Raw genomic sequence first — 12,276 nt, forward strand, 5'->3', positions numbered from 1 at the left:
AATATTTCTTTGCGCTTTTCTTTGCAAAATAACATCTATAACTGACATACTATCATAAAAGATATGAACTAAATCCAACAGCAACCCCTTGGTATATTTATGAGCAAATTTACAAAAAAGACATCTTGTGAGACAGAGATGCACTATATCCACCCTTGAAGTCAAGAACCCAACTAAGTTTCTCATGAGACTCCCAGTGGATTTTAGCTAGTCTAAAAGTGGTCATTAGTGAATTTATGGGCTATAGAAGTAATGGCACCTCTTTCCCACCTGATTCCCCCAATCAATGGCACGTAATATTGTTACTCACCATGAGAAACTCCGTCCACCACCCTAAACCTGTAATAGCTACTCATTTGAGCATGTCCATTCATTAAGGGTTAAGAAGGAAATCTTCTATTCTAAGTAAACTGGATTTAGCAGAAAAAACATGCTCAGTTTAACCGCTTAAGGTTTACCTAGAGGTCAAGGCAAACATCCCTGAAGATCGGTTATTTTTTGCTGTACTCTAGCAACACTATTGCCACAAGCTCAAATAAATTTGACTACACTGTGTATCGGTAGGTGGCATGGATAGTCCTGACACATAGGCACTACAGCAGCAAACCACGGGTCTTCCTAACAGGTGGGTCTAACTATAGCTTGGAAGGTTTGACAACACTGTAAACATACCCAGCATACTTAGGTATGCCAACACCCTCAAAACATAAGTTCACCCTCAAAACATAAGTTCACACTTAGTTTCTTGTTCTTTGCTACCAAACCTAAAGGTATTTGGAATAAAGAAAGGGGCCTTGAAGCTTGTGGCTTGACACTGGACCAGAAATGTTTTTGGGTTGTTGGGATTAAAATTAGAGTTTTTCATCACCTGTCAATTTCTCTGTAAAGCTCCTTGAGGATGAGACAGCGACTACACTATCAAAAGACAGGTTTTGATGTAGAAAAAACTTATTTTGACATAGGTAAAATGGGATCAGCATTTGCTAATGATAAAGAGAAGGTGGCCTCTTATCTTGAGTCCATTTATACCCTATCCAGTGTTATAATGTTTATCATTACGACACAATACCCGTCCACAAGACCAGCTAAAAGATCATTCTTTGACATCAATCTGGTCACCATGGAGCTCTGGATAGACCAGGTAAAAGGTAACTTCTGGAGGACTCCAGAGAGGCTACCAAAAATAGGTTTTTCCTATGACAAAACCTGTTTTTGAAGAATTTACCAAGAATGCTCCAAAATGTTACTATTAACTTGAACTTACTCTGCCCCAACTGTTGATAGTAAAGTAATCACCAGCAGATTTATAATGGTGCCATCCTTTGGAAGCCAATGGAACTTCTTCAAATTTGCTGTAGCTTTGACCTTTATAGTGATTAAATTCCTTTCTTTTACATGAGATGATAGGAACCTGAAAAATATTGAAAGGTAATATTTAAACGTCCATATCAAGCTAGTATAAGAATGTAAAAAAAAAATTTCATTATATTTTTTCATCACAAACCCATTATGTACTTCATATTAGCTTTGGCAACTAATTACATAGAAAGGCTTCTGTGGATGCTTCCCCACATGATAATTCGAGCCAGAACCTCGGAAACCAAGTGAACCTTTGTAGTAATGATTTTAAGGTAACTGAAAGTTCTGAGGACTACCAAGGGTTCATTACTTGGGCAGGAGCTTTGTTAACAAAGCCACAGGTTTTTCTATATGGGTTATCAACCCTGTTACAGATATATCACTGTTATTATATATTTATATATATATACAGGCAGTCCCCGGGTTACGACGGGGGTTCCGTTCTTAAGACGCGTCGTAACCCGAAAATCGTCGTAAGCCGGAACGACGTTCTTGAAAACATGTCCACAGGGAAAATTTCACTAATTTGCAATTTTTCTTAGGGCCGTATCTCTAAAATTATCACTAATTTACTTTTTTCATGTGCAACACTGTGTATTCACAAATTACTGTATATTTTCATTAAAATACAAGGAGGGGAGCAGAGATAGAGAGAGAGAAGAGAGAGAGAACGAGAGAGAGAGAGAGAGAGAGGAGAGAGATTTACATAAAACCATTAAATTCGTTGACCATTGTATGGCATTGTTACTTTCCCAGCTCCGAGTGTCACTGGAGTTATGAGGTAGGGAAATTGATACAGAAAAAGACGAGGGGAAGAATTTTTTTTTTAAATTAGTTATCGTATTATTACTACTTCTATTATTATTATTATTTGTAAAATATAATAAACACGTGCATCTACCATAAAAATTCTCTCATCTCAGTAAGAAAGAGGAATTATCCTTACAAGTGAAATGGAAAGGTCATTTTCATCTCTTTAAAATACGACCATTATGAATTTTGTAATTAAAGTTTTATTATTATTATTATTATTATTATTATTATTATTATTATTATTAAATAACTGAAATTATCAATAAACATTTTACATACTAGTACCATAAAAATTCTTTCATCTTGGTAAAGAGAGAGAGAGAGAGAGAGTGAGTGTTTATCTCTCTCTGTTCTCTCAAAAAATACTTATAACGCTTCCAGCGAAAGAGAGGGAGGGAGTTACCACTATGACACATTATTATCTTGCTGTGGCAAAAGGAGAGATAGAGAGAGAGAGAGAGAGAGACGAAGAGATTGAGAGAGAAGAGAAGAAGAGAGGCGGGGGGGGGGGGAGGGGGTCGGGGGGGGGGGAAATTTCATGAGCACTTCCCCCTCCTGGCTGTCACAGAACTTGATATATCTGACAGTTTTAGTACCTGGATCTCGAGAAAAGGTTACTGGAAGAAGACTGGGATTTCCTTCATTCTTCCATAATTTTTTAAATATAAGCTAAAATCTTACTAATTCACTATGGTATTTTCTTTAATGAATTGATATTATTGCTGTATAAATTAATATTAATATTTGAAAATAGTAAATCATTTATTTATCATACAAAAAACATACATCTTTGTAGTAGAGAGAGAGAGAGAGACGAGAGAGAGATTGATAGAGAGAGAGATTGAGAGAGAGAGAGAGAGAGAGAGAGAGAGAGAGAGAGAGAATTATTATTTTTATTATGTGATATCATTTCAACTTATTAAACTTACTAATACAGTATTAATCAAAATTAATATTTGAAAATTAGTAAATCATTTTTGTATTATAAAAATGTATTTAGTCATGAAAATAAACATCAAAATACACTAATTAGTGATTATTTTCGTCGGAAAATACAAAGAGAGAGAGAGAGAGAGAGAGAGAGAGAGAGAGAGAGAGAGAGAGAGAGAGAGAAACTATGGTTTTTATATCCAAGTCTAAGTAGAGTATAAATGGATTCTTTAAGTGAAATAATGTTTCAATGATATTTTGCTGTTTTGTATTAAAGGATATGTATACTGTTTGAGAATGCGTTCCTTATCCTTGACTATGGTTACCATACAGTTTAATAGCGTACATTAATTTACGCGCCCTCCACTCAGAAACTAGTTCTGTGTATGAGGTATCGTTAAAAGGCATAAAAAACCGTCGTAACCTTGGAATTTGCGTTGTAATCTAACCAGAAACTTAGTTTTGTTAATTATATATACTGGAAACAAGCAATGATTTTTTCATTATTTGCACTTTTGGACTGTTATAAACTGCGCATCCCAAGCTAGTGTATTCATTCGCTCAGAAACTAGTTCCGCATATGAGGCGTCACTAAAAAAATTTAAAAAATACAACATAAAAAGAGTAAAAAATCATCATAACCTCAAAATTTTTGTTGTAATCTAACCAAAAACTTATTTTTATTAATATACTGTGCTAAAGTATAAAGGATTCTTATCATAGTATGCGTTTTTTACTAGCGTCGTTAACTCGGAGCGTCGGAAGTGTCAGCGTCGTAACCTCGGAACAAGCGTCGTAACCCAGGGCGGATTTTTCAATTAATATTTAAGAAAAAGCGTCGTAACCTCGGAACGTCGTAAGCCGACCCGTCGTAACCCGGGGACCGCCTGTATATATATAAATATATATATATATATTATATATATATATATATACATAACTAATCTAATATATATAATATATATATAGATATATATTAATATATATATATATATATATATAATATATATATATATATATTAGATCTAATAGATATATATTCTATCTCAGTTTATCCTATTCGACTGGGTGGTTTTTATAGTGTGGGATTCTGAGTTGCATCCTGCCTCCTTAGGAGTCCATCACTTTTCTCACTGTGTGCTGTTTCTAATAGCACTCTTCTGCATGAATCCTTGAGCTACTTTGGCATTAGTTTTTCCAGTTTTCTTTTCAGGGATCTTAGGCTCGTGCGGCGTGCCTAGTGTCCCTATGATTATGGGTACAATATTCACTGGCATATGCCATATCCTTCTTATTTCTATTTTCAGATCTTGATACTTATCAAATTTTTCTTTCTTTCTCGTCTACCATGGTGTCCCATAGTAATGTGACATCAATGAGTGATACTACTGTAGATAAATGAATTGCAAGACTGCACATTTACTATTATTTTACTACGACGCTTATATTCATTATCATGTACCCTTCCGTTATGAATATTATTGGTCTAATGTATAATAAATACACCTCCCATATACTTTAATTCACATTACAATATTTCATTATGAATGTGGCAATGACCAGAGGACATAGTAACATTGTATTCCTCCCGCTTCTGGCCATTAAATATCAGTGTATCATCCTGTCTTCTCCCGAGACGGATGTCTCTCCGTCTACTTGTATATACTGATCTAATAAACCTACTTGCTTCTGCATAGTGTTTCCTTCCTCCCTTCAAGAGAAACAATCACAGGATGTAGTAAGCCCTATTATGGCTCAATAAGGAGCCCCTAAAATGGTACAGTGATATTTGAGTTTACAAGTAATGCAAGAAGACGACGGATACATCTGGATACCCATGGATTTATACTCTTACAGTGAGAACTTGTGCTTCAATGTGCAGTGCTTTTTAAAGTGTAGTGTGTGTCTGCTCTCAGTGTTGCCATAAAGTGTTTTTAAGTGGTTTCCCAGTGTTGTGTGCCATATTTCATACAAAATCAAAAGGGCTATGTATGATAAGCCCGGCACATTGACATCCCACCACTTCCGACTTTTCTGGGTATCTGAGTTTGAAATGCATGAGGATTTGACGTGACGTCACTGATGACTCTCTGTCACCAACGATCCAGTTACCTTCCCCATCCCGAGAACCATACTATACTGCTACCCCCCTCCCCCCCACACACACACACCGCACTGCCAGAATAGATATGCTTTTATATGGTAAAAACTTTTATTTTAAAGAAAGAATCATCCTTTTTTTTTAACTTTCTTTTTTCTGCATTGGAGTGTTTTCATGTTATAATACACCATGGATCATTTGCTATTTCGAGAGGAATCTACAGATACCCCACAAGCACAAGGGGAAGATGATTTATTCATAATGGAGGAAAATTTAATCCAAATGGGAGGACAATTTACTCCAAATGGAGGAGTACAAAGTGGATATATGGCGCCACCGCCTCTCTCCCCACATTATACTCATCCCCAATCAGCTACAGGAGCTGAATATCTTCACTTTATCAAGTATTTGGAGCAAATCAGTTACAAGAGGATGCCAGAAGATGCCAGGAAGATGAAATTTGACAAAGGGAGGATGACGGACGTTGACAGGAGGAAAATGCCCGTTTCACAGCATTACTACAGAGGCTGGTTCTTGCTGCTCTTCAGATATGTCATCTACTTCGTCAGTGCCTACTACACCATCTACAAGCTCTTCAGTGACCCCCACCTCAAAAAGCCATCACCCAGAACCCACTGCCCCTCTAAGCAGACACCAGTTTTCAAGTCATTCGCGAATGGAGACGTCAATGGGTAGATTACTCAGTCATGGTCGATATATCCAAGCTTCCTAGAGAGAAGCAACTCATTCAGCTTAGAATGTGTCTTCACTCTCAAGACACAGAGGAACTTGGAACACATCCTTGATATTCCTTCCGATACAGATAAGACCGTAGAAGAATTCTTGGGTGTGCTACAAGCTCATGTGAAGAGTCTACGAAATGAAGCCCTTCACAGAAGAGAACTTTTAAGCTGTAAGCAGCTAGAGGGAGAAACATTCTCTGATTTTTATGTTCAACTTAAACAATTCACCAAGGAAGTGGACATTTGCCCTGGGAATTCTTCAGTATGTGAAGAGACTCAACTCAAGATGATAATTCTCATGGGAATTAAAGATGAGGAATTAATGCAGAAACTCATCTCCCTCAATGCCACAGCCTCACTACAGGAGGTTGTTAATACCTGCCGCTCATATGAGGCTGCCAGGAAGGCAACTACTGCTATTCGTTCCCCACCTTCTCAACTGTGTGCCATCTCTACATACAAGAAACAGAAAGGACATGCAAAACCTTCTGCTTCAGCTTCAGCTTCCAAATCTGTTGTTCCCTGGGAGAATTGCGCGAGTACACACAGTTCTTCGGATAAATGCCCAGCAGCTGATAGTAATTGCATGAACTGTGGTCATCAAGGACATTGGGCCAGGGCTTGGAAATGCCCCGCCAACACTGTTCAGTGTCGAGTTTGCTATCATATGGGACATTATGATAAGTACTGCAAGTCAAAGAAGAAGGCTAACACACAGAGTGGCCCATCAAGTAGCAGTGCTACCCCACCTGCTTCAGGTAAACCTCACGCCTCAAAAAAGCCCAGTTGTCGATGTGTGGAAGCTGCTGGCAGGTCACCTAAACTCATCTGTGTATGCCTTTCCCACGACGGCGTTACATCTCGGATTCAGATGTTACCTGATACAGGCGCCGAAGTCACCGTCATTGGATCACAGCACCTAGATTTCTTGAAGATTCCTAGGAGCAGTCTGAAACCTTTCTCTACAAATGTAACAGTAACTGTAGATGGCTGACTTGTGAAACCTGCTCTGGGCACCTTCCAGGCCACCCTTACTCTTAACAAGCAAAATTGTTCTACCATGTTACAGGTTCACGATGGCATCCCAGTGCTACTATTGTCTTACAGTCAATGTCTGGAACTAGCTATCATCCCTCCTGACTTCCCCAAGCTGATTATTGAAGTCAAACATGTGAACAGGTGCAAGGAACTTCCCCTTTCTGCCATCACATCCCCTGCTGAGGCCAGAGAATACTTTCTACTAGAATTCAAGGATGTGCTGGTCTCCAAAGAGGATCTTAACACAGCACCACTTCAGCCAATGACGGTCCTCCTACGAGGATTCACCTTAAGGATGGTGCAGTGCCCTGTGCTGTTCACACACCACGTCAGATCCCCTTCACTTTCCGAAGCCAGGTCAAGGAATAACTCGACTCCATGGTCACCCAAGGGATCATCAAGCCCACTGGTGAGGAACCTTAAGAATGGTGCCACCCCCTCGTCGTGGTAGCTAAAGCCTCAGGTGTGCGCATCACCGTCGGTCTCACCAATCTCAACAACCAAGTCTCCCGACCAACACACTCTTCTCCAACTCCATTCGCCGCTGTCCACAGTGTTGATTCAAAGGCAAGATATTTTACCACAGCAGATGCCTTATATGGATATTGGCAGATCAACACTTGACGACATTTGTCAAACCTTACGGCCAATTCAAACACTGTAGAGGGCAGATGGGTTTCGCAGCTACAGGTGACTGCTTCTGCCTCTGCGGAGACATGGCCCTTCAAGGTATGCAGAATTGCGTTAAGGTGGTGGATGATATACTTCTTTCTGATGAAGCTTATTTCACCCATCTTCAGCATATCAAGGAGATGCTTACCAGATCCCGCAAGTTCAAGATTACCCTTAACAGGGATAAGTTCATAGTCGCAGCACCCTGCGTGTCATTCTGTGGATACCAGGTCTCAGGAGAGGGCATATCAGCTGATCTGGGTAAGGTCAGTGCAGTCCATGACTTTCTCACTCTGACTAACCTGACCGACCTCCAATCATTCATGGGGTTGGTGAATCAGTTAGCCGAGTTCACCGCAGATATTGCTGCTGCAGCTCAACCTCTACGCCCTCTGATGAACCCTAAGAGACCATTTATTTTGATCCAGACCACGATAAGGCGTTTTGTCGAGTCAAGGCCGCCCTTGTCACCCCACCAGTCCTTGCCTCCTTCGACCCAGCCCTGCCAGTGGTTCTCCAGACTGATGCCTCCCACCTCTACAGGATTGGATACGCCCTCCTACAGGACCACGGTAATGGCAGACTTTGTCTAGCGCAGTGTGGCTCCTGCTTCCTCACAGATGCTGAGTCTCACTATGCCACCATTGAACTGGAGATGTTAGCTGTGGTCTGGGCTATGTCTAAGTGTCAGTTATACCTCACAGGCCTCCAGCATTTTACTCTCATGATGGATCACTGACTACTCATCCCAATTCTTAACCACTAATCACTCAATGCAATTGGGAAACCCTGCCTTCAACGTCTAAAGGAAAAGCATTCTGCATACCTCTACACAACAGCGTGGCGGGCTGGCAAGCAGCTCTGCATTCCTGATGTTTTATCACGAGCCCCCAGTCAGTAATCCCACTCCAGAAGATGAAATCACTTGTGCTGATACCACAACACACCTAAGAAGTATTGTGACTGTCAATGCTGTCACCTCCGAGGAAGATTCTCCACTCCAGGAACTCCGAGCCACAGCAAGAGCACACCCATCATGTACCGTCTTCTAAACTGTGTGACTTCAGGATTCCCCTTAAACCGTTATGACCTTCACAATTCCTTACAACCATTCTGAAAATTGAGGGACAACCTTTCAACTGATGATGACATTGTTCTTTAAGTAGCAAGAATTGTGGTTCCTTCTGCTCTTCACCATCACACACTCGCCCGTCTTCATGACAGTCACTGAGGTGTGGAAGCCACGAAGCGACACGATAGGCAGACTGTTTTTTGGCCAGGCATCGACTCCGACATCCCTAGCACTGTCAGAGCCTGCGAGTCTTGTCAGATGTTGCAGCCCAGTCTTCAACAGGAACCCCTTTTGAACAATGATCACCCTACAAGGCCCTTCGAGTCTGTCTTAGCTGACTTTTTTAGCGTCGCTGGAAAATCCTTCCTTGTTGTCACTGACCGACTCTCTGGATGGCCTGTTGTTGTCCCGTGCAAAGGCAACACCACTGCCACCAACACCATAGGGATTTTTTGTTGCTAATTCATGGAGGTTGGTGTTCCCCTCCACTTTAGGACTGATGGAGGACTGGAATGCACCTGCCTAGATTTCCAGGATTTCTTGAAACGTTGGGGTGTCCACCATGTGATGTCTTCACCACACTACAAACAGTCCAATGGCCATGCCGAAGCTGCTGTGAAATCCATTAAGCACCTGATCTGCAAGACAGCACCTTCTGGCAACATAGACTGTGAGGAGTTTGACCAGGGCCTTTTGGAACTGCGTAACATCCCCAACATCACTGGTCGCTCTCCAGCACAAATCTTGTATGGCCATCCACTCCGTACCTGCGTACCTGCTCATCCGCAGTCTTTCTCAAAGGAGTGGCAAGCCAAGTCTGAGGACTGTGACTGTCGTGCAGCCGCCCCCGCGCTGAACATGTGAAGCTACAGTACGCTTCCCAGATTGAACATTGGCCAACAGTAAGGATCCAGGATCTGACTTCCCACCGCTGGGACAAGGTTGGTGTCATTATGAGATGTGGCAGCTCAAGGGACTACGAGGTGCGTCTTCCCAGTGGCTGAGTTCCATGGCGTAATTGCCGCTTTCTACATCCAGTGCCACCCCCTGGTGATGACCCTCTTCCCCACATCCCTGTGGCCCTTTGCACGGACACAGAAAGTCCTTAGTATCTAACCCTCCAGTTGTCCCACGCAGATCTCAAAGGCTTAGTGGAAAAGAACCCGCTCGAGATAGAACTATGGGTGTGAGGGGGGAGGGAGGTGTAGATAAATGAAATACAAGACTGCACATTTATTATTTTACTACAAAGCTTATATCCATTAGATTATCATGTACCCTTCCGATATGAATATTATTGATGTCTAATGTATAATAAATACACCTCCCTTGTACTTTAATTCACATGCAATATTTCATTATGAAAGTGGCAATGACCTGAGGACACAGTAACATTGTATTCTAAGTGCCTCTGGCCATTGCATATCAGTGTATCGTCCTGTCTTCTCCCGAGACGGATGTCTCTCCGTCTAATTGTATATACTACTCTAATGAACCTACTTGCTTCTGCATAGTGTTTCCTTCCTCCCTTCAAGAGAAACAGTCACAGGATGTAGTAAGTCTTATTATGGCTCAAAAAGGAGCCCCTAACAACTACAGGCAGTCCCCGGGTTACGACGGGGGTTCCGTTCTTGAGACGCGTTGTAAGCCAAAAGTTGTCATAAGCCCGAACATCCTCAAAAATCCTAAGAAAACCTTACTTTTAATGCTTTGGGCACATTAAAAACTATGTCAAGTGCATTCTTATTGCATTTTTCATAAAAAACCTTCAAATATTGATTATTTTGCATTTTTGGTGTCACATTTCTTCTGCCAGATCAGTGTTTGAAGGCGTCGTAACCCTGGAAATAATTTCTGATGAATATAATTGAAAAGCGCCTTAACCTTGGAACGTTGTAAGCCGAACCCGTCGTAACCCAGGGACTGCCTGTAAAACTTTTTTTGATTTTGTCAATCAGTGTCAAGTCTGGCCTATTGGCACATATCACCCTATCTGTTCTGTTACCATAGTCCCAGAGAATCTTTGCCTTATCATTTTATATCAGTCCCTCAGGTTGGTGTACGTAGCACTTATTACTGCAAGCTAGCTGATGTTTCTTGCACAGGCTCCTGTGGAGGGCTTTTACTACTGCATCATACCTCTTTTTGTACTGGTTCTGTGCAAGCACCAGACATTCATTTTTCCTTGCTATGTGGTTTATGGTCGTATCTTCCATATTGCACATCTGCATATAGGTGGGATGTTATTTCCATCTATTGCTCTTTGGACATAACTGGTTCTTAGGGCCTGATCTAGGAGACAGAACAAATACTAGCATAGCATTAGTTCTGTCTCCTTCTTGAGTTCTCCCTTCTGTAGCCATTACCATGTTTCATAGCTGGCCATATATACAGTGGTACCTCGAGATACGAAATTAATCCGTTCCGAGACGGCCTTCGTATTATGAGTTTTTCGTATCTTGGAACACATTTTACAAGTAAAATGGCTAATCCGTTCCAAGCCCTCCAAAAACACCCCAGTAAATTATATTTCCAGGCCTAAAACACATGTTCTAGGGTTACGACGGAAGAAATATGTCTCCAAAAAGGCAAAATACTGTACATACTTGAGTAATATTCAACTGCATGTAATGTTCAACCCCATTTTTACTGCATATATTAGGACTTTAGCATATGTCCCTTAGCAATAAGCCTAGCCTATGTTAGCGGTTGCTACTGTAGCCTAGTCTATGATTCTGACATCTAAACGTAAGAGCTAAAAGCTTAGAATATGCCAATAAAATGTATAAATAATCAGTATGTACTCATTTCAAATAATTATTAATTAATCATTAACTATAATACACAAACAAAGAAAAAACAAACCTTCCAATCGATTGTTTACATTCTTATGAGTATCGAACGAGCGCCAAGCAATCATTTTTCCTAGCACACAGTAAGCCATAAATTGTCATTAATATCTCTCTTCAACTAATGAAACCACCAAACAGTATAATAACCATTAATTTCTATTCTTTATTCTATCTTTACCTAATGGAGATACCGAGTTACTGACAGCTGTAATGAAACATACGTAATACGTAACGTAATAATAAAACAAAAGAAGAATTCTAAAAAATACCTATTTGTTGGCAGACTGATTTATTTTATATTTTCTGATATCTAATTCACAATTTTTTATTAAATGTATTGCATGTACTCATTTCAAATAATTATTAAGTAACCATTAACTATAATAAACAAAAAAAAAAAAAAAAGCTTCCAAACGTCTGTTTACATCCAGCACTTACTAGTATCGAACGATCGCCAAGCAATCACTTTTACACAGTAAGCCATAAATTTTCATTATCTCTCTTCAACTACTGAAACTACCAAACAGTATGATAACCATTCATTTCTATTCTTTATTCTATCTTTACCTAATGTTTTTTTTTTATTAAATGTATTGCATGAATAAGTTTTTCAATTTACAGCAACCTTTTACCAATAGAATACTTAAAGCACAAGGGGTAGATGCTGACCAATAGGAGAGCAGGACCTTATGGGGT

At 40.3% G+C, this 12,276-nt stretch overlaps 1 protein-coding gene across 5 annotated transcripts in view; it reads right to left on the reverse strand.

Moving 5' to 3' along the window:
• Nucleotides 1-12,276, reverse strand: part of LOC135219726 (probable ATP-dependent RNA helicase DDX28) — a 158,879-nt gene that overhangs the window by 23,957 nt on the left and 122,646 nt on the right. For all 5 annotated transcript variants that reach the window (XM_064256731.1, XM_064256730.1, XM_064256732.1 and 2 more), the window contains exon 4: nt 1,265-1,411. In XM_064256731.1, coding sequence (XP_064112801.1) covers nt 1,265-1,411 — 147 coding nt within the window. The remainder of the gene's footprint in view (nt 1-1,264; nt 1,412-12,276) is intronic.

The sequence above is a fragment of the Macrobrachium nipponense genome, chromosome 1, assembly GCF_015104395.2.
Source record: "Macrobrachium nipponense isolate FS-2020 chromosome 1, ASM1510439v2, whole genome shotgun sequence".
NCBI lineage: Eukaryota > Metazoa > Arthropoda > Malacostraca > Decapoda > Palaemonidae > Macrobrachium > Macrobrachium nipponense.